This window comes from Hypanus sabinus, chromosome 1 (genome assembly GCF_030144855.1).
Source record: "Hypanus sabinus isolate sHypSab1 chromosome 1, sHypSab1.hap1, whole genome shotgun sequence".
Taxonomy (NCBI): Eukaryota; Metazoa; Chordata; class Chondrichthyes; order Myliobatiformes; family Dasyatidae; genus Hypanus; species Hypanus sabinus.
The window spans coordinates 145248129-145274246 of record NC_082706.1 but is presented as its reverse complement, the minus strand read 5'-3'; the positions used below and the strand labels follow the sequence as shown (position 1 = coordinate 145274246).

General features: G+C 43.7%; 2 protein-coding genes across 14 annotated transcripts in view; both read right to left on the bottom strand.

Annotated features, from left to right (window-relative positions):
* LOC132398656 (nucleolar transcription factor 1-like) overlaps positions 1 to 7459 on the bottom strand; it is an 81464-nt gene extending 74005 nt beyond the window's left edge. For 3 of the 8 annotated variants that reach the window (XM_059978385.1, XM_059978395.1, XM_059978404.1), the window contains exons 1-2: positions 6799 to 7027; positions 5412 to 5520 (exon numbers count right to left, since the gene is read on the bottom strand). In XM_059978385.1, coding sequence (XP_059834368.1) covers positions 5412 to 5520; positions 6799 to 7005 — 316 coding nt within the window. In that variant the 5' untranslated portion in view covers positions 7006 to 7027. The other 5 variants (XM_059978412.1, XM_059978427.1, XM_059978422.1 and 2 more) reach the window with 5 other exon arrangements.
* Positions 7460 to 14539: 7080 nt separating this feature from the next.
* LOC132398608 (anion exchange protein 2-like) overlaps positions 14540 to 26118 on the bottom strand; it is a 247827-nt gene continuing 236248 nt past the window's right edge. For all 6 annotated transcript variants that reach the window (XM_059978272.1, XM_059978280.1, XM_059978289.1 and 3 more), the window contains 3 exons: positions 21366 to 21535; positions 21085 to 21258; positions 14540 to 19918 (listed from right to left, as the gene is read on the bottom strand). In XM_059978272.1, coding sequence (XP_059834255.1) covers positions 19838 to 19918; positions 21085 to 21258; positions 21366 to 21535 — 425 coding nt within the window. In that variant the 3' untranslated portion in view covers positions 14540 to 19837. The remainder of the gene's footprint in view (positions 19919 to 21084; positions 21259 to 21365; positions 21536 to 26118) is intronic.

Here is a 26118-nt window from a genome sequence, read left to right as displayed (position 1 = left end):
ATTGCATCATCCCAACCTGAATGACATCTAAGACTCCGTGAGTAAGGATAAAAGACAGGTCTGGGGAACACCCCTTTAGACGCACCAGGAGAAACGCTAGAAATCCCGTGACAGCGTTTTATAGCAAAAGCTGGTGGGGGCTCGTGTGCATCCTCCCTTGTCTGGGTGGCGGGCTCACCACAGAAGAATGGTTTAGCTAAAGGAGAGGCCACAACTGAACGGCCATGACAACAAGACACCTGACGAATCGAAATCATAAAGGTTGGAAAAACCCGTAGCGGTAAATGTTCCCATGATCTCTCTCTCTCCAACAAAGTGCAATACAGCGAAAACCAAAAGACAGCAGCTTGTGGAACTGCAGTAAACTTTATATTTCCATCGGACAATACATTATCCCCTAAACAACGATAGAGCTTATTTCTTATTATTATTATACCCGCATTTTTAGATTTAGTATTGATGACGTATATTATCTGTATATTTGCATTGATATTATTTTGTACTAATAAATACTGTTAAAAATAGTATCATCAGACTTCAACGGATGTCTCTATCTTTGCTGGAAGTGACCCAGTTACGGGGTTCGTAACAGGTGGAAGAGGCACTGTTGTGCTTTTATCACTACACAGCCAGTATGTACAGAACATGTGAGATCCTCGAGACGTTTAAGCTGAGGAACTTAAAGCTGTTCACCCTCTCAACCCCAGATCCATTGATGTCAAGAGGGGCTAGCCTGTCTCCATTCTTCCTGTAGACCACAACCAGCTACTTTGTTCTTGCAACATTGAGGGAGAGATAGTTTTCTTGACACCACTGTGTCAGGGTGCTGCCTCGTTATTATTTGATATAAAGACAATTAAAGTAGTATTGTCAGTAAATTTTATTAGCAGATTGGAGCTGTAGGTGGCGACACAGCCATGGGTATACAGAGACTAAAGGAGGGGGCTTAGGACACAGCCCTGAGGGTCTCCTGTGTTGAGGGTCAGAGATGAGGGAGCCCACTCTAACCACCTGCCGACAACCTGACAGGAAGTCCAGGATCCAGCTGCACAAGGCAGGGTGAAGACTTAAGTCTCTGATCTTCTTGTCAAGCCTGGATGAAATTATGGTGTTGAATGTTGAACTGTAGTCCAAGAACAGCATTCTCACATAAGCATCCTTTATCTGCAGATAATGTAAGGGCGTAGTGTAGAGCTGTGGCTGTTGCATCATCTGTCGATCGGTTGTGTCAGTAGGTGAACTGTAGGGGGTCCAGTGTGGGTGGTAACATGCTGCAGATGCAGTCCTTGACCAGCCTCTCAAAGCATTTGCTTATTATTGAGGTGAGTGTGACAGGACGCCAGTTGTTCAGACATGCTACCTTGGTCTTTTTAGGCACAGGAACAATGCAGTCTAGTGTGCACATCCTGGGTACCCACCCTGGGATGCTGTCCGATTTCACAGCCTTGCGACTGTACACTCATTTGAAACGCCTGCGTACTTCAGCCTTAGAGATGACTAAGGTGCAGGTTGCTTTGGCTGACCGCCATGGGGGGTTCAGTGTTGGCGACATTAAACTGAGCTTAATAAAGATTCACCTCATCAGAAAGAGAGGCCGTGATGTGAAGTCTGCGATGGTGTGCAGACCTTGCTATAAGCTGCATGTGTTGTCAGTGGAGAGTTGTGTCTGGATCTTGTCCATGTATTGTCATTTCACTGCTTTGATGACTGTGCAAATCATAGCTGCATTTCTTGAGCTCCTGTTGGTTACCAGCAGTGAAAGCTCTGTGTCACATGGAACTGATGATCCAGCGTTTCTGGTCTGGATAGACCCTGACCGATTTTTGGGGTACAACATACTCGATGCATTTCCAGATGAAGCTCGTAACCCCATCTGTGAACTCAGAGATATCCTTATCATGAAAGACATTCAAGTTGACATAATCAAAGCAGTCCGGTAGCATGGAGGACCGGTTGGTCAGACCAACAGTGAACAATTTTACTATGGCCACCTCTTGTTTCAGCTTCTGCCTGTACATTGGCTGAAGCAAGATGGAGGGGTGATCTGTCTTTCCAAATGGCAGATGGAGGAGCGCTTTGTAAGCATAGCAGAACAGAGAGTAGCAGTGGTCGAGTACACTATCTCCGTGTGCTCACCTGGATGGGTTGACAAAACTTTGGAGAGACTTTAGTCAGCGACACTCTATTAATGTTTCCAGCAACAATGAAGGCAGCCTCTGAGTGTGCAGTCTCCGGGGTGCTGATAGTCTCGCACAGTTCCTTGAGAGCCCGGTCAGTATCAGCCTGCAGCAGAATATACACAGGTGTGCTAATAAGAGTCGTGAATTCTCTAGGCAGCCAGAAAGGTCTACACACCAGCACAGGTACTCCAGATCCGGGGAACAAAAGGATTTAAGGGCATGCACATTCCAGGGGTCGCACCAAGCATTATTGACCATCAAGCATACCCCTCCTCCTTTACTCTTCCCAGAGAGGTTTGTTGACCTGTCCACCTGGAACAGGGAGAACCCAGAGGGCTCGATGGCATGATCCGGTATCTCCTCCGTCAGCCAGGTCTCCATGAAGCACAAACGTTACATTCCTCTGTTTCCCACTGGTAGGAGATTCTGGCTCTCAGTTCATACTGCTTATTGTCCAGGGACTGAATGTTAGCCAGGAGCATGCTAGGGAGCAGCGGCCGATTAGCATGCCATCTCAGCCTCACCAGAACGCCAGCCCTTCTCCCTCAACTCCGGCGCAGCTTCCAAGGTAGTGGCAATGTAATAAATGAGAGTCCCATAGATTGCATAAGCAGGGGTTCCCTTAAGGTGGCACTTTCTGAGTAAATGTTGTCTTCTTGATGTTCGGAAGTGTCTGTCTATCATATCTGATGTGGCTTTCAGCTACTTGCCGTAGGTAAAGCAAAATTAATATCTGTCTTAGGGTGAAATATTGGCACCAGCGAATGGACAGTATAGTCCTTGTCTGTGAAATATGTTGCTTAAATGGTCAAGTCTGGATGATATATGATCCAGCTCATAAAGACAAACCTAGAACATACAAATAAATTTTAAAATTGTCAAAGGTGGAAAACTGAAGTCAGTGAGTCCAGAGGTTGAGGCCAGAAGACTGAAACCCCAGAGTTAACTTGTCTGGAAGTTGCATGTCTGTGAGTCTGTGGTGGACGTTGGAGACCTGATGTCTGCACATCTGAGAGTCTAGGACCAAGGGCTGGAAGCCTGGAGGTGGCTTGGCCTGTTCCAGGGATGGAGGCCTGTTTATTGTCCTGCAGTTGAAGTCTTGTGTTGCTCTGCTGAACATTATGGGCATCCTTTATTGCCATTGGAATGTGTGGCAACACTTTCGGGTTGCCCTCAGTAGGTTAACTTTAGGTTGCATTGGTTGAACGTTAATCTTAATGACACATTTTACTGAATGTTTTGATATACAAGTGGTAAATGAATCTGAAATGGGGAATGGCAAGCAGAAATGGCTGGTCTTTATAAAGACAGAAAAAAAACGAGTAAGTAATGTGAAGCTAAAGAAGTTTACCGAGTCCTGCAGGCTGCAACACGCCCAAAGATATTGTTCAAGTTACAGAGTCACAGGGCAATACAGCAAGGAAACAGGGCCTTCGGCTCAACCTGTCTATACTGACCAAGATGCCAATTTAAGCTAGCAACATTTGCTTGCTTTGACCCAAATTTACCTTGGGCTTCACTGTAACAGACAGAGAGATTAGAGGGGGCATGGGAAGGCAAAATAAATTGGCAGGCAACAGGAGTCATGGTTGCTCTGCCTGGCTCTTAATCAATCTGTCGTTTTTATTACTTGGAATATTTACACTTCCTGCCAACAAATGTATTCTGTCATTCAATAAGGTGATGATGAATCAACTTCCTCTAGCTCCCTTTCCTGGGCTGTTCTATGTTCCTACATGATCTATTAATCCCAGCCCTGAATAATGTTCAGTCATTGGGTCTCCTGAACCCTTGAGGGGAGACAGTTCCAAAGATTCACAGCTCTTTGAATAATGAAATTTCCCCTCATCTCAACCCTGAACAGATATTAGATATACCATAACCTGTGGAATCACATTCAACAGATGTAACCTGGTTTTCAATTTCAATGTTCAAATATATTTATTATCAAAGTATGTATACCATATACAATCTTGAGATTCATCTTCTTGCAGGCAACCACAAAGAAACACAATAGAATCCCCAGAAAACGACTCACACCAAAGACTGATAAACATACAATCTGTGAAAAAGAACAAATCATACAAATAAAAGTAAACAGATAATACTGAGACTTTGAACTGCAGAGTCTCCAAAAATGAGTCCATTGCAGCAAAGTCAGTTCGATGCTGAGTCAACTGAAGCTGGTCAAGGAACCAAATGACTACATGGCAACAACTACTCCTGAATTTGCCAGCGTCAGACCCAAGACTCTTGCACCCCCAGGTTCCCTATCCTGTGATTTGAAAGCTTGGTATCTAAACCATACCACAGAATTCTACAGCACAGAAAAGGGCCTTTCAGTCCAACTTGTCCATGCTGATCATGATGTTTTATCTCACTTGCCTGCATTTGGCCCCTATTCAAAGTTCAAAGTATGTATATGTCACCATATTCTACGCAAAGATTCATTTCCATGCGGGCATTCACAGTAGATACAAAGAAACACAACAGCATCAATGAAAAACTGCACACAATCAAAGATGAGCAAACAACCAAGGTGCAAAAGACAACAAACTGTGCAAATACAAAACAGAAAAACAAGGTGCCCTTCCTCCCTTGGTCCACTCTCCTCTCCAATCAGATTTCTTCTTTTCCAGCCCCTTACCTCTCCCACCCACCTTGCTTCATTTATCACCTTCTAGCATAATAATAACAAATAATAATATCAAAACCATGAATTGTAGAGTCCTTGAAAGGGAATCCATAGGTTGTGGAATCAGATCAGTGCTGAAGTGAGTGAATTTATATGCTCTGGTTCAGGAGCCTGATAATTGAAGAGTTCTAACTGTTCGTAAGCATGATGGTGTGGAACCTAAGGGTCCTATACCTCTTTGTTAATGGCAGCAGCAAGAAGAGAACATGACCTGGATGGTGGAGTCCCTCTAGTTGTTTCCGGTCCAAGTATCTGTTCAAATACCTTTTCAGTGTTGTAATGTACCTGTCTCTACCACTTCCCCTAGCAGTTTGTTCCATATACCCACCATCCTCTGGGTGAAAAAGTTACCCCTCAGATTTCCTTTACATTTTGCCCATCTCATCTTAAACCTTATACCCTCTGGTTAAGGACCCCCCCCCCCCAATCCAAGGTAAAAGTCTACCTGTCCTACTCCTCCATCCAATCCTCATCCTGGTCATTACTTGGAAAATTACTCTATGCTCTAATTAGAAAATGGAAGCACCAGACCATACCAGGCTCTTCCTTGATGGTGATAGGCTGAACGGAGGAGACCGCTGATGTCCCATTTACGGTGGCCATCACTGTCCCACTTCTGCTCTCCTCACAGTGGCGAGGAAATGACTGAAAAGGTAAAACACGCAAGCTCAGTGCAAGTAAATACTGGGCAATCAAACAACCTCCTGGGTACTTCTGCCCAAGTAACTCCCTTCCTAACTCCCTAAGGCCTGTCCATCATCAAGAAGGCTCACGTCAGGAGTTTAATGCAACACTCTCCATTTGCCTGGATGAGTGCTGCTTCAGAGACTTCAGAAGCTTAATATCACACAGGACGTACAACCCATTTGATAAACTACCCATCTACAACTATCTAAGTCACTTCACCACCAACACACAATAGCAGCAGTTCATACCCTACAAAATGCATTGCAGCAATTCTCAAGATTCCTTAGATAGCACCTACCAAACCCACCACCTCAATCAGCCAAGAGGACAAGGGAGGGAAAAGCACAGGGAACACCACCTCCTGGAAGTGACCCTCCAAGTCATATACCATCTTGACTTGGAAATATGTTGCTGTTCCTTCTCTGCAACTGGGTCAAAATCCTGGAACGCCCTCCCAAACAGCTCTGTGGGCACCTCAAGGAACCAGACACACCTCAAGGACTGCAGCAGTTCAAGGCAGCTCACCACTGCAATGGTAGGAATTGGCAATTAAAGGCTGACTCAACCTGCGAAGCCCACGTCCCCGAATGAAAAATAAATAAAAAACAAGGTCTGTATAATTTAGACAGTTTCACAATGAGTCTGTTCCCTCCTCGGAGCACAAAGGTTTACAGAGCTCCTTCACCCCAGAGCCAGAATCCTGTACGTGGTCTCGGGCAGACAAAGCTGGGTTCACCTGCTGAGCCCACAGTGCGAACCACCCCAGGTTTGCCTGTAAGATTGACTACACCAGACCCAAGGGCCTGGCGAGTCCCAATGACCCGATAGATCAAACCAGTCCCTATCCATAATACTAACTAGACCAAATTAAAAGAGCCAGATAGGTCAGAATAATCTGCATCGGACCTGACCTGTTGACCCCCGCTCTCGGACCGGACTGGACCGTTGACTGATGCCGATATCCACCCGGGGATGGAGCAGTTCCAACTTTGTCTCGATTCCCCTTAGGTACCGCGGCTTACGAAAGGCCGAGGCGCCGTCGGGCCAAGAAGCAGTAGAGAGCTGCCGGCCTCTCGCCAAGGAAAGGCCTTGGCCGCGACCGCCGCTTTTTGCCAGCTTAAACACCGTACCTGGACGGACGGGAGGCCACCACGGAGCCGGCCGAAGCCCCGGGCCTCGGCTACCCTCACCGCACTCCCCACCCCCCCCAACCTCCCGCCCGTCCCCGGTCCTCACCCGGCGGCCGCGTCCGCGTCCGGGCCTCACACAGCGAGCGTGGCTGAAGAGGCGCCGCCGCGCTCGCGCCCGCGCCCGCTCCCGGCGCCCCACCCGGGGCCGACGCTGCTGCCACGGGAGCGTGTCCGAGCCCCGGGCTCCGGCTTGGCCTTCTTCTGGCACCGAATGACCACCCCATGGAGCCGGTCGCTCAGCTCTCGATGCCATTCGGCCTGTTGACTCCGTGCTAGTCGGTAGGTGCTGTCCGGCGTTTAGCACTGTCTCTGCTCCCCAGGGGACACTTTAAACGTGACGTGGTCCACCCCGTGGACCTGCACCCCAGGGTGGCCGATCAACCTCACACCCCGTGGACCCACACCCGAGCGTGGCCAAATGCCTCCCAGACACCCCGTGGACGCCACCCTCTCCCCTCACACCTGTGCGACTAGTTCCTAAGGATGGCCATTGCCCACCGCTCCCCTCAACCCTGAGAGACAGAGACAACTACCTCTGAATGAAAGTCTTGCTCTTCTTCTCCCTTCAATAACCTCCAGAACTGGATACAGGCCAAAGTTTCACCTTCTGTCCCAGGGAGGCTGAACACAAGAACATGGGAGCAGAAGGTAGTCAGCCCCCTCAAGCTTGCCACACCATTCAACACTCTCATGGTTTTCTCTGCTGGCCTCAGCTCCTCTTCTGTCCCATTATTTCCAAACTCCTCTGTTCCTTAAACTATCAAATATTTATTCATCTCCATTTTAAATACTTCTAATGATCCAGTTTCCACCACCCATGCACTTGAGCAAAGAATCCATGTTTCAATATACTTCAGTTTTAAATGACCATTCCCATATCTTGTAGTTATACCTCCTTGATTGAGACTAGTGAAAACATCCCAACATTTACCCCATCAGAGGCCCTTAGGATCTCATGTGTTTTGAGTAAAAGTTTCTTTAGCATAGCTCATCCATCCCTTCAAAAGTGTCTTTCTGAAAGCTGTCCTGCAGAAGGATCTCTCTATCCATTCCCCTCTAGAGATGATGCCAGTTCTCCTGAGTTCCTCTGGTCAGCATTTTGTGTGTTGTTCCAGATTTCTAGTCTGCTGTGTATTTCTAATGTAGTTCCATTTGCCTGCATTTGATCTGTAGGCAAAATCTTTCCTATTCATGTACCTGTCAAATGTATTTTGAAAATGTTTAATAGTACTTGCCTCTACCACTTCTGCTGGCCCTTCATTCCATATATCCATCATCTTCTGAGTGAAAAGCTTGTCTCCTCAGGCCCCCTTTAAACCTTTTCTCTCTCACCTTAAACCTATGTTTTTATACTCTCCTACCCTTGGAAAGGATGATGAAAATCCATCTTACCTATGCCCCTATTGGTTTTATAAATCCCTATCAAGTCACCTGAAGCCTCAAAACCAGTTGCTTCAGGTGGGCATGTCTCATCAGCCTTGGCTGGCAGCCCGCCTTGGAGAAGGAAATCTTATTTTAAACCTCCGCTGCATTGCGGCCATACCACCTTTGGGAGGCTTTGGGAGTAAACCTCGAGGAAAATCCAGAGCCAGTGTGATGTTGTTTTCAACTTCACTCTGGCAACCTTTGCGACAATCCTGGTGCCAAGCTGTACCAGTGCTTGCTCTTCCCTTGGACTACATCAGTGACATGGAGAGGGGGAACCCGCTGCATGGGCAACAGCTGGTTCCTGAAATCTTCCTGGCCAGGCTTGTGCCCTTGAGAGGACACAGTCCACCGGAAGTGCAAACCATGATCCTCTGGGATCAACATCCTCCTGCCAATCCAGCCTCTTCTTATACCTCAAACTCTCCAATTCAGGCATCACTCTTGTGAATATTTTTTGCACCCTCTCCAGCTTAATCACATCCTTCCTATAGTATGCTGATCAGAGCTCCACAAAATATTCCAGATCTGGTCCTACCAATGTTCTGTACAGCTGAAACATTATTTCCTGACCTTTGTACTTAATACTCTTTCCAATAAAGGTTAAGGCACCAAACTTCACTGTCATTAGGGTTACCCCTCTTTCTTCTGAAATTCTAATGAATACAAAGCCAAAATGTATAATTTCTCTTGCTCAGACAGCCTTTCATCCCAGGAATTACTCTGGAGAATCTCCTTTGGATTACTTCTTATTTTTTATTTTAAAATCTTTTATTTATAGATTAGGAAACCAGCTGCAGTACTCCAGATGTAGCCTCATCAACACTCTGTACAATTGCAACAAAACTTCCCTAATTTTAAATTCCAACTCATTTGTAATGAAGGCCAAAATGCTGATTGTCTTCTTAGGGTACTTGTTGGACCTGGCATCTAGCTTATAATGATTCATTCTCTGGAACATCGAGACCCCTTGCCTCACTTTATATGTCCACTTTTCAATTTGACATCTTTTTTTTTTAACTAAGCTAATAATCTAATAACTAATAAAGAAAAAAAAGCAAAAAGAGAGAAAGAAAAACTGGAAAAAGAAAAAAAAGGGCTGTTTATAATATCTCACAAAAATACATAATCATCAGTGTTGTAAACTCCGATCCTCTCAACATATATAAAATTAAAACTGGAAAATCAAATAGGCTTGAAACAGGGTCATATTACATCATATGAAAATATTGAATAAATGGTCTCCATATCTTTTCAAATTTAATAGAAGTATCAAATACACCACTTCTAATTTTTTCTAAATTTAAACATAACATAGTTTGAGAAAACCAATGAAATACAGTAGGAGGATTAATTTCCTTTCAATTCAGCAAAATAGATCTTCTAGCCATTAGAGTAAGAAACGCAATCATTCGACAGGCAGAAGAAGATAAATGAAGTGAGTCCATCATTGGTAAACCAAAAATTGTGGTAATAGGATGGGGTTGTAAATCAATGTTCAATATTGCAGAGATAATATCAAAAATATCTTTCCAATATTTTTTCAAAAGCGGACACGACCAGAACATATGAGTTAAAGACGCTATTTCAGATTGACATCTATCACAAATAGGATTTATATAAGAATAAAAATGAGCTAATTTATCCTTGGACATATGGGCCCTCTGTACGACCTTAAACTGTATTAATGAATGTTTGGCACATATAGATGATTGTATTAACTAATTGAAGTATTCTATCCAAATTCTCAATAGGAGTAATAAGATTAAGCTCTCTTTCCCAATCATTTTTTGTCTTATAAAGGGGCTCTGAACGTATCTTCATAATTATATTATAAAGTTTTGATATAAGCCCTTTTTGAAAATGGTTTAATTCAAACAAACTCTCCAAAATACCTGAAGACACAAAATTTGGAAAAGTAGGAAGTACAGTATTTAAAAAATGCCTAATCTGTAAATATCTAAAAAAATGAAATCTAGGCAAATTATATTTATTAGATAATTGCTCAAAAGACATAAAACAATTGTCCAAAAATAAATCAGAAAATTGTAGTAATTCCTTAGTCTTCCAAGCGGAATAAGCTTGGTCTATAATTGAAGGGTGGAAACAACAATTGGATACAATAGGAATATTTAAAACAAACTGAGTCAACCCAAAAAAATTCTGAAATTGAAACCATATACGTAAAGTATGTTTAACTATTGGGTTGTCAATTCGTTTCAGCAATTTAGGAAGAGCAAAAGGGAGAGAAATCCCTAAAATAGAACCCAGTGCATAACCTGGTACCGATTTAATTTCCAAGCTCACCCAATGAAGGCTAAAAGATCCATCCCAATCTTTCAACCAACATATCAAATATCTAATATTAACTGCCCAATAATAAAATCTAAAATTAGGCAATGCTAACCCACCTTCCTTCTTTGCCTTCTGTAAGTATATTTTACCTAACATGGGATTTTTATTCTGCCATATATATGAGGAAATTTTTGAATCAACATTAGTAAAAAAAGATTTTGGAATAAAAATTGGTACCGCTTGAAAAACGACATCTTTTATTAACACGATTGTACCTCTTTCTCATGGAATTTCTCTTTTTGATTGGTATTGCATTGGTTTATTAATGTTATATGTACCAACATACAGAGAAAAACTTCTTGCATACTGTTCATACAGACCAAATCATATAGTGCTTGGAGGTAGACCAAAGTAAATCAATAATTATGTAAACAGTAAGGGTCAAGATAATACAGTAACGAGATAGATTGTCAGGCTGAGTTCATCTTATCATACAAGAGGTCTGTTCAAGAGCCTGATAACGGTGTCCTTAAGCTTAGTAGTATGTGCTTTCTTGCTTTTGTATCTTCTGTCTTATGGGAGAATGAAGAGAAAATGTCTGGGGTGAGGTCTTTGATTATGCTGGCCTTTTTATTGAGGCAGCAAGAGGGATAGACTGAATCCATGGAAGGGAGGCTGATTTCTGTGATGTGCTGAGCTGTGTCAACAACTTGGCAGTTTCTTGTGGTCACATGTGGAGCAGTTGAAGTATCCAGCAAAGATGGCGCATTGATAAAAATTGAGATAAACCCTTGCTGAGCAAGGTCCTGATACAGGATTATGACCTGAAGTGTTGACAATTCCTTCTCCCCCACCCCCCCCCCCCCATAAAGTCTTGCTCGACCCGCTAAGGTTCCTCCAGCAGATTTGTCGTTGTTCTGGATTCTAGCATCTGTAGTCTCGTGTCTCAGTTATAGATCAGCTGTTCGAATGTCTGCCAATGTTCTCTACTGCTATCCAATTCCTAAATGGACATTGAACCCTCACTTTTTAAAAATATATAGTATGTTTTTTTTGCATTATTTTTAATCTATTCAATATAATTATATGTATACTGTATAAAGTGTACAGAATACGATTTATTTATTTCATTTTCCCCCTTCATTTTATGTATTGCATTGAATTGTTGCTGCTAAGTTAACAAAGTTCACGTCACATGCCGATGATGATAAACCTGATTCTGATTTGTCTCTACCCAGTCCAGCTTAGACAACTCCACCCTGCACACCATTTTTGAAAACTGTTTCATCCCAAAATTTAATTTGGTATTCCATCAAATTGTAGTCACTAACCTCCTGAAGGATCTTTTAACTGGTAATTGGTTTATTAACTGTCACGCATACTGAGGTACAGTGATAATTTCAGTTTTGCATGCCACTCACACAGATAATTTCAAAACACAAGAACATCAAGTTAGGACAAGGGAAAAGCAATAACGGTTGGAGAAAGTGCAGTGCAGGCAAACAAAGAGGTGCAAGAACTGACCACAAGGTAGATTGTGAGGTCAGGAGTTTATTTTTCTTTTTAACCAGAAGATCCCTTTTTAAAATTAGACCAAGTTGAAAATATCCCATTCCCTGGATACAATCCACAACGTACTGCTCTAAAAATCGGTCCATGACACATTCCACAAACTCCTCTATGTCTTTGTCAGTTTCATCATATCAGCATGTAGATTAAAATCTCCCAAGATAATTGCAGTGCTCTTTAAAGGTGTCCTTGGTATTCTATATTTGTACTCTGCCTTGCTGAGAGGTCCTATTTTAGTGATCTATAAATTATTCCCATACCTATCTTTCTTTTCCTGCTGTTCATGGTTTTAACTCCAATCAGTTCCATATCACTTTCAACTACTTCTATATCTGCTCTGGAAATATTGATTAACACCACCTCCCCATTTCATTTGGCTTGTTCTTTTGAAGCAGTATATAACTAGACCTTTGGATTAGAGAGCCAGTTTAGGTCAGAACTGCAAACCAGCATCAAAGTTGTAAGCCATTTTAATTGGTGTGTCTCTTCTGGAAATGTACAGTTCTACTGGTGTATCTGCTGGGAATGCATGGTCCATAGGTGTGACTCTGCTAGGAATACACACAAAATTCTGGAGGAACTCAGCAGGCCAGGCAGCTTCTATGGAAAAGAGTAGACAGTTGACTGACTCTGCAAGAAATACCTGGTATTGGCACAGCTCATTTGATCCTGTATAGGATCAAAAATCATAGGTATGGCTCTCAAGGCAAGTGTTGAGTCTGCTTCAGTGATAAATGGCTCCATTTAGAGTATAAGGCATACATCTTCCATCCAGGTAATAGTCATAGAGTTGAACTACACAGAAACTGGCGTGTCAACCCTCTATGACCATGCTGACTTTTTTTTGCCCATTTACCTGGTATAGTTCTGCCCCCTTCTATGCTTTGCCTTGCTATTGGAATAAAGATTCTAACTATATACCTGCTCTGTGCCTCTTATAGTTTAATATATTGCCATCAGGTCACCCTTCTGCCTTCCTCACTCCAGGGAAAACAAGTCCAGTCTATCCAGTCTCCCATAGAAATCTGCAGCATATTACAGGCCCTTTGACCCACAATGTTGTGATGACCATGTAACCTACCCTAGAATTTCCCTGCGCATAGCCATCTATTTTCCTAAGCTTGTACCTATCTAAAAGGCTCTTAAAAGACCCTATTGTATCCACTTCCACCACTGACGCTGGCAGTGTATTCCATGCATCCACCACTCTGTGTGAAAAACTTACCCCTGACATCCCGTTGATACCTGTTTCCAAGCACCTTAAAAACTATGCCCCCTTGTGTTAGCCATTTTCAGCCCTGAGAAAAACCCTCTGGCAATCCACATGATTAATGCCCTTCATCATCTTACACACCTCTATCAGGTTACCTCTCATCCTCTGTTGGTCCATGGAGAAAAGGCCAAGTTCACTCAACCTATTCTCATAAGGTAAACCCTCCAATCCGGGCAATATCCTTGTAAATCTCCTCTTCACTCTATAGTATCCACATCTTTCCTACAGTGAGGTGACCAGAATTGAACACATAACTCCAAGTGGGGTCTGACCAAGGTCTCTCACCATAACTGTACTCCTCCAACCCAGGCAACATCCTCATAAATCTCCTCTACAGATATGTATCATCCAAAAAGTCATATTTTATGTATATGATCTAGATTACTCTTAAATAATGTATGACTGGATTAGGGGGTGCCAATGAACTTAGAGCAGGCAGGTTGTATATTCTGCAGTCACAATGCCTATCATGGGCTATTTTCTCCAAGGTTTCAGGGCTTGTTGAATGTCAGTGTAACACACACAAAATGCTGGAGGAACTCAGCAGGCCAGGCAGCATCAATGGAAAAGATTAAGCAGTCGACGTTTCAGGCCAAGAACCTTCATAAGAACTGTGAAGGGTCTCGGCGTGAAACATTGACTGTTTACTCTTTTCCATAGATGCCTCCTGCTGAATTCCACCAGCATTTTGTGTGCATTACTTTGATTTACAGTATCTGTAGATTTTCTCTTGTTGGATGTCGTCTGAGTTTCCCTCATCCAGTTAAGATGAGGGTATTTTGTCCCAGCCCTGATTCAAGCTTTATAATTGGGGCTACTCCCCACGGGATCCCCAGCCTTCAACCCACAGTTGTAACTGAGAATCCTTCTTTAGCCCTTTACCTCTTTCACCTCCCAGGATTGACCCTCTCCCTCCAAAGCCACTTTCTTATTCTGGCTTCTGACCCCTTCCTCTCCTGTCTTAAGGTTTCAGTCGGAAATATCAGCTGTGTTTCTCTCTAGAGATGCTGCCTGACCTATGTTCCTCCAGCATTGTGTGTGTGTGTTGCTCAGTTGAGTTTCCAGTTTCTAATTGACGGTGTCGTTGGCAAGCAGAGCTTGTGATCCCCCTCTGTACTTAGTGGACATGTACATTACTAACAGCAGTGAAATGTGATTCAATTGCCAACCACGTTTTTTCCCCAAATCATTTTACATTAACAGGCAGAACCATCTCAGAGGAATATTGATTTCACAAATGATTTATTAATTACACAGCATCTGAATTTTCCCCAAAGAATATTGATTACAATTCTGAGACAGCCACAATCTACCCTGACAGGACATTAAGGACACTGCCTTTTTTGTGTAAATTCAGGTCAATTGTCACTGTCATTGTGTCTATAGTTTCTTGCAGCTTCACAACCGACCAGCTGTCCTCCAAATATTGCCCCACGAGATCTTCTCAGTTCAGCCAGGGTATCTGTGCGGTGCTCCATCATACGTGCGCTTACAGTGTGACGCTCCCTCAGTACTCTTCCTCCCACTTTGCAGCCCTCCTTCAGTACTGCCTCTTCTATAGTTTGATGCCCCTCAGTACCTCCCCTCCCAATGTGACGCTCCCTCATTACAGCTCATTTTTTCATAGTTTGGGATCTTTCTATTGGATAGGTTGAATTAATGAGAAGCGCTGGGTGGGGTGGGAATGGGGGAAAGAAACACCTCACACAGGCGGCAGGGAGTAGATGTCACTAATAGCCAAAGGGTGGCTCCCGAGAGAAGACTTTAAGACCAGGGATCAATAATAAAATCAGCATTATTGCAGCAAAAACATTTCACCACCAGCTGGCAGCAGGCACATGAGGTGATCACAAAGTCTTATTTACAAGCTTGCAATTTTATGATGCTTTTAACACAGAAAAAAAGTCTCAGGGCACTTCACAGAAGTGTAGAAATCCAAAAGAGAAACTTGGTCAGAGGTAGACTTCAGGGAGTGTGCTACAGGAGAGCAGTGATGCGATGAGATGTGGGCAGTGACAGGACACTGCCCGCTGGAGAGTGGAAATCAGACACCAGGTGCGGCTCCATCGAAAACCAAAATTCACCCTCAGCTGGTTCACTAGCCAGCAGAGGACAGGAAGCAGATCGTAGGAGAGAGTAACCCTGGAGGGACACTAACTCTAACAACAGTCCGATCTGGATATTCTGACTTTGCTGCACTTCGTGATGATTAAAGCTGGGGAGAGAAATCACCTACAAGGCCCTAGAAACCCTGGCCCCAATCATGGATGGAGGAGAGGAAAGCCCTTCCCAACTGTGGGCATCACACCTCTACCTGAGGAGACTGCATAGACCAAGTTATTGAAAAGAGCTCAGTGGGTTGAAACCCATCATGGGTTTTGATCTGAAACGTTGCCAATTCTCTCCCCCGCCACACACACAAACCCCCAAATAAAGCTCAACCCATTGAGCTCCTCCAGATCGTTTTTTGTTTTGGATCCCAGCATCTGTAATCTCGGGTCTCACTTATTTTTGGCAACCTCTGTTGTCCACCACTTCAGCCAGGAAAGAGAATTCCTATTATCCCTAGCTTCTCAATTTCCAATTCTCATCACTCCCAGGCGGCACTCTTTTCAAATTTGTCTAAAAAGAGGAAACCTTCTTTCTACACCACTTATTCCTTGGTATATTCTCCTTAAGCTTAAGCTCTGTCATTTAGGGGTCATTTCAACCCCAACTCTGTAGTACAAGTATTCGAGGCCAACTGCAGATTAAACTAGAGTGGAGAGTTAACATTTCAGGTTGAACAGCTTCAGGATGAAACAAAATCTAGAAAAGACCCTCTCTCCCTAGATGTTACCTCATCTGCTGCATGGTCCAGCATTTTGTTTTTATTTCAGTTTGACAGGATCTACAGATTTTAAATCTCAGACTTGCCTCCCAAACATAAATCAAAACTGTGATAATCATGTTGCCTCAGCTGTGATCAGTGAAACATATTGCAACCTGCAACAGTCCCCAGCAGTGTTGTACTCATAACACCATAGAGCAGCACCTGGTCATTGTATCTGCTCTGCCATTCAATCATAGCATACATTTTTTAACCCCATTCTCCCTATAACCTTTATCTCCTTTATATAGAACAGTCCAGGCACTTCGGCCCACAATGTTGTGTTAACCTTTTAATGTACTCTAAGATAAATCGAATACTTCTTTCTGAAAAGGCCCCCTATTTTTCTTTCATCTTTGTGCCTATCCAGGAGTCTCTTAAAAGTCCCTAATGAATTTGCCTCTACTACCACACAACAGGCAGTGCGTTCCATGCATTCACCACTCACTGTCAAAAACTTCCCTCTGACATCTCCCCTGTAACTTTCCTTGATTTAGCCATTCCACCCTGGGAAAAAGACACTGGCTATCTACTCTATCAGTGTTTCTGATCTTAAACACCTCTATCAAATCATCTCTCAGTCCCCTTTGTTCCAAAGAGAAAAAGCCTTAGCTTGCTCAAATTTTCCTTATAAGAAGCTCACTAATCAAGGAGGCAGCCTGGTAAATCTCCTCTGTAACCCATATAAAGCTTCCACATCCTTTCTATAATGAGATAACCAGATTTGAACATAATATTCTAAGTGTGGTCTAACCAGAATTTTAAAGAGTTCCAAAATTACCTCACAGTTCTTGAACTTAATCCCCTGACTAATGAAGGGCAATCAAGAGCCTATTGATCTCTGCCTTAAATACATCCAATGTCTTGGCCTCTATCACAATCTGGCAACAAATTCCACAGATACACAAGCTTCTGGTTGAAGAGATTCCTCCTCATTTCAGTTCTGAAACGATGTCCTTTTATTCTGAGACTATGGCATTTACCCCAGAGTTATACAGAGACATTGGTACTGTGCTCTGGTGTTATTTAGTGACAGACCCGTCTCTACCAGTACTGTACTCAGTATTATACAGTGACAGACACTCCCATCAGCACTGTACCCTGGTGTTATTTTCATTAATGAAATACTTATTACTTCTACTACAAATTGATTTTTATACAGGCCGTTCAAAGTGAACACCTACAGTACAAATATACAGGGTAACAAAAAAAAAGGTTGCCTAGATTTTAACTAGAAATCTAAAGTAATTGACACTAGTTTGTATAAATACAAAATTTAATAACCTGTTGAAGCTAAAGGCCAGTGTGGACGGGTTGGTGAGGGGCAGATACTGTAGGGTCCACAGTAGGGAAGATGGATACAGCAGTTGGTTTTGATTGAGGTTGGCCCAGTGTTTGCTACCCTCCTCACTGGGGGCACTTGGAACTACTGCTTGTCTGGTCATACCAGCATAGCCACCTGCCACTGGAAAGGCAGCAATGGGTTCTACCCACTGAACCGGTCAGCAATTGACCAACTGGCATCAAGAACTCCCATGGGAACAACTGGCATTGTGATTCACCACTGGAAACCCCACTGGACTATTGACATGCAAACTGGTCACACAATGAACACTGGGGAAGGAACACATCACCACTTATTGTGCATCACTCAACAGTACAGCACAATGTTTAGAGGGTGAAAGGCTTGCATATGAAATCAGTTGGACAGTGGGATCTTTGGTCCTGATCAGTGTATTTCAAAAGCAAACTGTTGGCTAATAATTTTTGGTTGTAAGATTATGTTTGCACCTTTTGCTTTATCTGTGGAGCCGAGGCTCTACAGTTACACTAACATTTAAAAGACATTTGGACAGGTAAATGGATAGGAAAGGTTTAAAGGGATATGGGCCAAATGCAGGCAAAGGAGACTGGCTTAGATCGACATCTTGGTCAGCATGGACCAGTTGGACTGAAGGGCTTGCTTCTGTGCTGTGTAACTCTGACTGGGCTTGGCTCCTGCAGTGGCATCTCTGGACTTGAAGTGACAAACAAATTAGTAGAGCAGAAACTCCCCATGTCTCCCCCATTCATGATCAACTCACCTCACAAATCAAATGGACCTTTGGCAACATTCAAAGCCAGTAGCAGTGACCAGGGTCTGATCTCACCACCCACTTCAGCTGGTGAGGCTCTCAGCTCTGGGGAGTTTCCACACATGTGAAACTCTGCTGAATTACGCCAAACAACCAGTTACAACTGCAAATCAGACCCATTTCTATCCAAACCTTTCTCCAAGGGAGGAGATAAACTTCGTGGGTTGGATGGGCTTGGCACTAACCCTGTGATCAAAATCCGCAGACAAAAATGATAGCTCTGAGTCCTGGAGATCAGGACTAGCAGTTTCATGTCTGGACAACACACTGCCCATCTCAGGACCGAATTCCAAACAGAATATTGACATCACAGCAGGACCCAGGACAGCCTCAGGGCTGGAGGTGTAGAGGCAGAAAAACACACACAAAATGCTGGTGGAACTTAGTAAGTCAGGAAGCAACCATAGAGTCAACATTTCTAGCTGAGACCCTTCATCAAGACCTGATAAAGGATCTTGGCCTGAAACATTGACTATTTATTCCCCTCCGTAGATGCTGCCTGACCTGAGATTTTCCAGCATTTTGTTTGTGTTGCTCAAGATTTCCAGCATCTGCAGACCCTCTTGTGTGTATAGAGGCAGAATAATGTTCACATCAAGACTGGCAGTTCAGCACGAGGGGCTTGGAAATTCAATCAAATTGGATCACTTACAAAGTTGCAGCCGACTAGGAAAAGCGTTTGGTCAGAGGGTAAGGTGGTGTTGGTGGGGCTGTGTGTGTGGGGAGGGGGTTGCAGAGAGGAAGGCCAAGAACTAAATTTTCACAATCCAATGGCAGCTCAATGGTTTTACATGGGGGGAATGGGAGGGGTAGAGTGGAGGGTATGGGAAGGGTAAACAGGGGTGCTGTGGTTCAGTTAAGGGGTGGCATTGTTGAGCAGCACCAGCACTTCTCTCTGGGATTAACAACTGAAGCAATCACATCTCATGGCTGAAGTGAATGTCCTAGATCAGACCAGCAGCTTCTTCTCCTGCAGCCTCTCATTAAGGAATGACATTACAGAGCTGTCGTTTCCACATGTCAGGAACATTCACAAAGTTCTGAAACACCAGCTTGGGTTTTCTCTTTCCTGATGTTGAAACAAAGGAATACTTAAATGCATGGGTGGTTCCTGAATTCAGGTTACGGTAGCATGGAGCTTGGTCCCAACCTCAGTCCCAAGGTGACGAATAGCTCTGAGAGCTGGACGTAATTTGGCTGAGGTGGACTTTGGTGATAGCAATAGATCACACATGGTCCTTGGTGACACATACTGATACTAACAGATGTTGATACTGAGTGTTGGTGACAGATGACAGATGACTGATGACTGTGTTGATGGTGAGGACAGGTGCTGATGGTGACAGGTGATGGTAACATATTCGTGATGAGTGTCATCAGTGATAGGTGTAGTTGACATGCTGTAGTGTGTTGGTGGTGACAGGGATTGATGGTGATGGGTGTTGGTGACAGGTGTGCTGACTAGCTCCTCCATCCTTATCCAGCATCACAAGAGAATTTTACAGCTGGTTCCATGGCCTCACACAGGCATTGAGAGCTCATCATATTCATCCAATCCCTCCTTCTCATCAAAGGTGGGCTGTGCATCGTCTGCATCCAGCTGTGGGAAGAGAAGATGGTGATCAGAGAGAAGGATGGGCACAGGTTATCACACATGTCCCTGACATGAACAGCCTCCTCCCACTGTACAGCTGCTACAGGGCACAGACCTGAGTGGATGAGACAGATAAGAGGCAGCTGTTCAACACCAGGACCAACCCAAGATAATAGAACATGGTCTGGGGCCAGTCCTGTCTGCCAGTCCCTCACAGTGACAACATCAATCTGGAAGACAAAGTGCGCTCTCAGCTACTCCTCTTTCCTGTGAACTGTCCTTCTGACTCATAGCCCCCATCTCTGCCACTTCCATTCCCAATAAAGTTGTATTTACTCTTCCTCTCAACCATCCTATCTGAGGGTATTTGAATAGGAGAAGCTCATGGAGCTATTAGTGACAATAACCTCGCCAGCTGCCCACCACTCATACCCATTTCCCTCCCCTCCTGAGCCAATGTTAATGCTGCTCACAGCCCTGGACCTGTAAGACCAAGTTGCATGTCTTTGGGAGATGACAAACAAAGGCTGCTCGTTGGGGTGTACCAAAGAATACAGGTAGGGCGACAGGTAGGAGCAATTCTCCTTGGCCAAGGGGATAAAATCTGAGGGCCGTTAGTTGATTGAAGTATAACAGTAAGCTGAAAGAGATAGACCAGGATGATCCCATTCCCTCCCTCACCTGCCCCCCTCACTCAAGCAAGAACAGCTGAATAATCAAAGTCTGATGGATGGTAGAAGGAAGGCGAGCTGAGGTGGGATTAATCAGAACTGCTATGCCATTTGACCTTGCAAACAAATGGAAGTATCGAACCTCGATTTCATTTCCAGCTCTTCAGCGACACAATGCAGTTTTTAGGACTGGTTCCCACACACGCTGACACCCTACTCTACTCCCAAAGACAACCCTCCATTCCACTCCATCTGTTAGTTCTCTGTCCAACCCTGCATCCTATCACTGTCCCGTTGAAACCTGAAAAAATTTTCTACACCAGAGGTTCCCAACCATGGTTCATAGTCCCCTTCATTAATGGTAGGGATCCATGGCATAATAAAAGTTGGGAACCCCTGTCCTACACTATCCACAACACCACAAACCTTCATCTTACCTGCAACTTTGCTAACCCACCTTTCCACTTCCTGATCCAAGTAATCTATAAACAGCACACTTACACATTTCATCTCTCGATCTGTGAAAATCCTGGTGAGTGCAAAGACCTTCAGAGGAACTGTCAGGATGAGCACAAAAGGAAAGGCAAGTGAGGCCACAGTGGACATGACAGCCCAGAGAATGGCCAGGCAGAAGATCTGGATGATGGTGAACAAGTGCATCCGCAGAGTCTTCACCTGGGTAGGAGAAACAGCCCATTAAATACCAGCCATTCTGCTTGACAGAAACCAAACAACCTGCCAGCCTTGCACTCCACACAGTTCGACCCCTGAACCCAACTTACCTTCCGCACATAAACATGATCTGGATGGTGCTTCGAAGGCATGAGCAACAACTGGATGCGTTCATACAGTTCAATACCATTCAGTGAAGTAACACCCATGTACAGAAAGATTCCAAACAGCACAGCCAGTGGGATCTTCCGTAGGAGGTCACCAATTACAATTGAGAGGCCTGGAAAACAGAAGAGCGTAGCATTCATACACAAACAAACAGGTAAACAGGCAGAATGAAAGGAAGAGGAGAGCATCTGTTTAAGATGAGAGGGGAAAGATTTAAAGAGGACCCAAGTGGCAATTTTTTCCACACAGTAGGAAGTAGGTATATGGAACAAGGAAATGGTAGAGGCAGGTACAATTACATTTAGACTTGGATGTTGCCTGGACTTGGGGGGCCTGAGTTACGAGGAGACGTTGTGTACTCTAGGACTTTATTTTCCAGAGCACAACAGATTGAGGCGCGATTTGACAGAGGTATGTAAGATCATGAGGGTCATAAACAAGGTGAAAGTACACAGTCTTCTTCCCAGGGAAGGCATGCTAATTACAAGAGAGCATAATTTTAAGATCAAAGGTGAGAGACTAAATGGGACATCAGGGGCAACTTCTTCATGCAAAAGGTGCTGTGTAATTGGAATGAGCTGCCAAGCTCATCCTTAAGGTACAGACACATCCCAGGGATGCAATCTTAGCTCAGTGTTCAACCCCCTCTACACTCATGACTATGTGGCTAGGCACAGTTCAAATACCATCTATAAATACGCCAGTTATATCAATGTTGTTGGCAAAACCTCAGATGGCTACAAGTAGTACAGGAGCAAAGTAATTCGGCTGGTTGAGTGGTGTTGCAACAACAACAATCTGGCACTCAATGTTAGCAAGGCAAAGGAACTGATTGTGGACTTCAGGACGGAGAAGTCGAGAGAACACACACCAATCTCATTGAGGGGACAGTAGTGGAAAGAGTGAACAGCTTCAAGTTGCTTGGTGTCAATATCGCCGAAGATCCCTAGAGCCCAACTTTTTAATGCAATCATGAAGAAGCAATGCCTGTCGCTATACTTCATTAGGAGTTAAGGAGATATGAAATGTCACCAAAGACTCTAGCAAATTTCTACGGATGTAGGGTAGACAGCATTCTGACTGATTGCATCATTGCATGGCCTGGACTCTCCAACGAACACAATTGTAAGATGCTACAGAGAGTTGTAGGCAGCCAGCTCGATCATGGGCACAAGCCTCCACACTGCTGAGGACATCTTCAAGAGGCAGTGCCTCAATAAGGTGGCATCCATCATTAAGGATCCTCACTATTGTACATGGCCTATCAGCAGCATCAACAGAGCTTTACCAAGAGGTATTTCTCACAGGTTGGCAGCAATTATTTAAAAAGGGAGTTTTCAGGGCATTGACAAATCAGCGGCGTCAACAGAGCACTGCGAACTAAACAGAAGTACAGAAGGGATAAGCAGAGCGGCCATTGTCAGGAGTAGGCCAGTGGCAAGAGTAGAAGCAACAGGCTTTGGGTCAAAGGAGGCGTCAGCTCTGTGTAAAGTGTCTGTTAAGGTTTCCTTTTTGTTTTTTTCCCCTCTTACTGTACCATTTAAATAGCTGTGGTGTGTTCTTCATGCCAGATAATGGAGTCTTGGGAAACTGAGAGTCTCCCAGGGAAATAAATCTGCATGAAGTGCATCTGGCTCAGCTCCTTGAAGACCGTGTTAGGAATCTGGAGCAGCAACTGGATGACCTTCAGCTTGTACTGGAGAATGAGGATATAATCAAAGTTACAGAGAAGTAGTCACCCCGAAGTTGTTGGAGGTGAGTAGCTGGGTGATCATCAGGAGTAAATGGAAATAGGCAGTTAGAGCAGAGCACCCCTGTTAGTACTCCCCCCAAAAACAAGTATACCACTTTGGATACTTTTGTGGGGGATGACCTCCTAGGAGAATGCCATGGCAACTGGGTACAAGCATGGCTCCGTGGTGCAATAGGGAAAGAGACAGAAGAAGGGAGCAGTAGTGATAAGGGACTTGATAGTGAAGGGAACAGAGAAGAGATTCTGTGGACGTGAACGGGATACCTGGATGGTATGTTGCCTCCCAGGTGCCAGGAATTAAGAAGGATTGGGGGGGGGGGGTGTTTCTTTGAAACCTTTTGAATGTTGAAAGGCCTAGTCAGTGTACATATGGAAAGTATGTTTCCAATGGTGGAAAATGTATGATAATGCATTTTGGTAAAGGGAATAATAGTGTGGACTATTATCTAAATGGGGAGAAAATTCAAATATCTCAGGTGCAGAGGGACTTGGGAGTCCTTGTGCAAGACTCCAGAAGGTTAATTTACAGGTTGAGTTTGTGGTAAAGAAAGCAAATGTTGGCATTTATTTCAAGGGGGACAGAAATAAAATCAAGGATATAATACAGAAGCTTTATCAGTCACTAGTCTGGCTGCACTTGGAGTAAGGTCAACAGTTTTGGGCCCAATAGCTCAGAAAGGATGTATTATCATTGGAGAGAGTCCAGAGGAGGTTCACGAAGATGATTCTGGGAATGAAGGGGTATCATATGAGAAGTGTTTGGCAGCTTTGGGCCTGTACTCAGTGGAATTTAGAAGAATGCATAGGGATCTCATTGAAACCTACCAAATGTTGAAAGGTCTAGATAAGATGGATGTGGAGAGGACATTTCCTCTGTTGGGGGATATCCAGAGCTAACAGCCTGAAAATTAGAACAGAAGTAAGGAGGAAATTTTTTAACCAAAGATAGGTAGATCTGTGGAATGCTCTGCCACAGACTACAGTGGAAGCTAAGTCTGTGGGTATATTCAAAGCAGAAGTTGATAGATTTCTGATTGGTCATCTCATTGAGGGATATGGAGAAAGGGCAGGTGTGTGGGGTTGAATGGGATCAGTCGTGATGAAATGGTGGAGCAGACTTAATGGGCTGAATAGCCTGATACTGCTTCTGTGTCTTATGGTCTTCCCAATTCACCCAATGGCGATCTGGTCAAGATGATGGCTTATCTGCTAAGGAAGAGCTCTATTTCACTGAAACAAAATGCTTCTTCACTTAAATCCTATAGCAATAAAGATAATTTAATTGCTTGCAGTACCTGTGTGAAGTTCAGCCATCTCCTCCTTTTCATCTCTCACATTTAATGTGTATGACCTCATCTGTCATGTCCTTGCCCATCCGTCTGCAAGTTGATCAGGAAAACTTGCCACCCTGCTTTGTCACATTAACAAATTTATGTATATTACCTAATTCCCTCATCCAAATCATTAATACAGGATGTGATTAGCTGTGGTTCCAGCAGCAGTTCTTGCAGTAACCCAACCTGATAATAACACGTTTATTCCTTTTCTTCATTCTATGTCCATTAACTAATCCTTGCCTGGGTGGGTTAGTATGTTTGCAGATAATACTAAGATTGGTGGTGTTGTGGAAAGACGGGAAAAGGATACTATAGGATACCTATAGACCATTTGCAGATATGGGCAGAGAATTTGCAGGTGGAATTTAATCCAGCCAAGTGTAAAATGTTGCACTTTGGGAGATTAAATGTATAGAAAAAGATACTACTAGTGGTAAGACCCTTAACAGTGTAACGTACAGATGAGTCCAGGGGTCTAAGACCATATTTCTCTGGAAGTGGCTGTACAAGTTGATGTGATAAAGAAGGTATATGGCATGTTTGCCTTTAGTAGTCAAGGTAAAGATCAAGAGTCAGGAAGTTACGTTCCAGCCTTAAAAACTCTGGTTAATCTGAATCTGGAGTATTGCATTCATTTCTGCAGAGAATGCAGAAGAGGTTTACCAGGATGCTACTTGGATTAGAAGGCACGTGCTATAAGGAGACATTGGACAAACCTGGGTTGTTTTCTCTGGAGTGGTGAAGGCTGAGGGAGATGTGATAGAGGTTTATAAGATTATGAGAGGCATAGACAGACAGCCAGTATAATTTTCCCATGATTGAAATGTCTAAATCTAGAGGGTATGTACTTAAAGTGAGAGAGGAAAGTTCAAAGGTGAGTAAGGCAAGACTTTTTTTTACACACTGGAAGACACTGTCAGGGCCAGAGGTAAATATGACAGAGACATTTAACAGGCTGTTAGATAGGAACATGAATGTGCAGAAGGGACTAATTTATTTAGGCATTTAATTAGTTCATCACAACTTGATGTCACAGCCTCAGATTAGAAGGACATCTTTTTAGAACAGAGACGAAGAGGAATTTCTTTAGCCAGAGGGTGGTGAATCAGCAGAATTGATTGTCAGAGATGGCCTGTAATTTTCCATTCCACAAGTTACAGCCTCAAGTATGATCTCCATTTCATTGGTCCACATGGACTCTGCCCATTTTTGTCTGGTTATTCCTTCCTTATTCATATTCCTCAGCACTGATGTCAGAAACATGTATGAACAAACAAAAGATTCTAATAAGAGAGAAGTAAAGGAGAGGGAAGAAAGGACTGAAGGAAATAGAGGGAGAAAGTAAGAGGGGGGAGGGGAGGAGGAGGAATGCAAGGCAAGAATAGCTGCATTTATAAAGATCCCTTGAAGGGCAGATTCAAAGGAGAAGTGGATTGAAAGAAAAACTGAGTTGTGGGAAAGAGAGGGAGACTGGGATTGTTTATTGAACTTCAATGCACTAGCACACAAATGATGGGCTGAAGGGCCTCCTGTGCTGTATGAAGTTGAAGGGTTACAGATCTGATCCCCGATCCTTCCACACTGAGGGTATTTTGTTTATGTTGG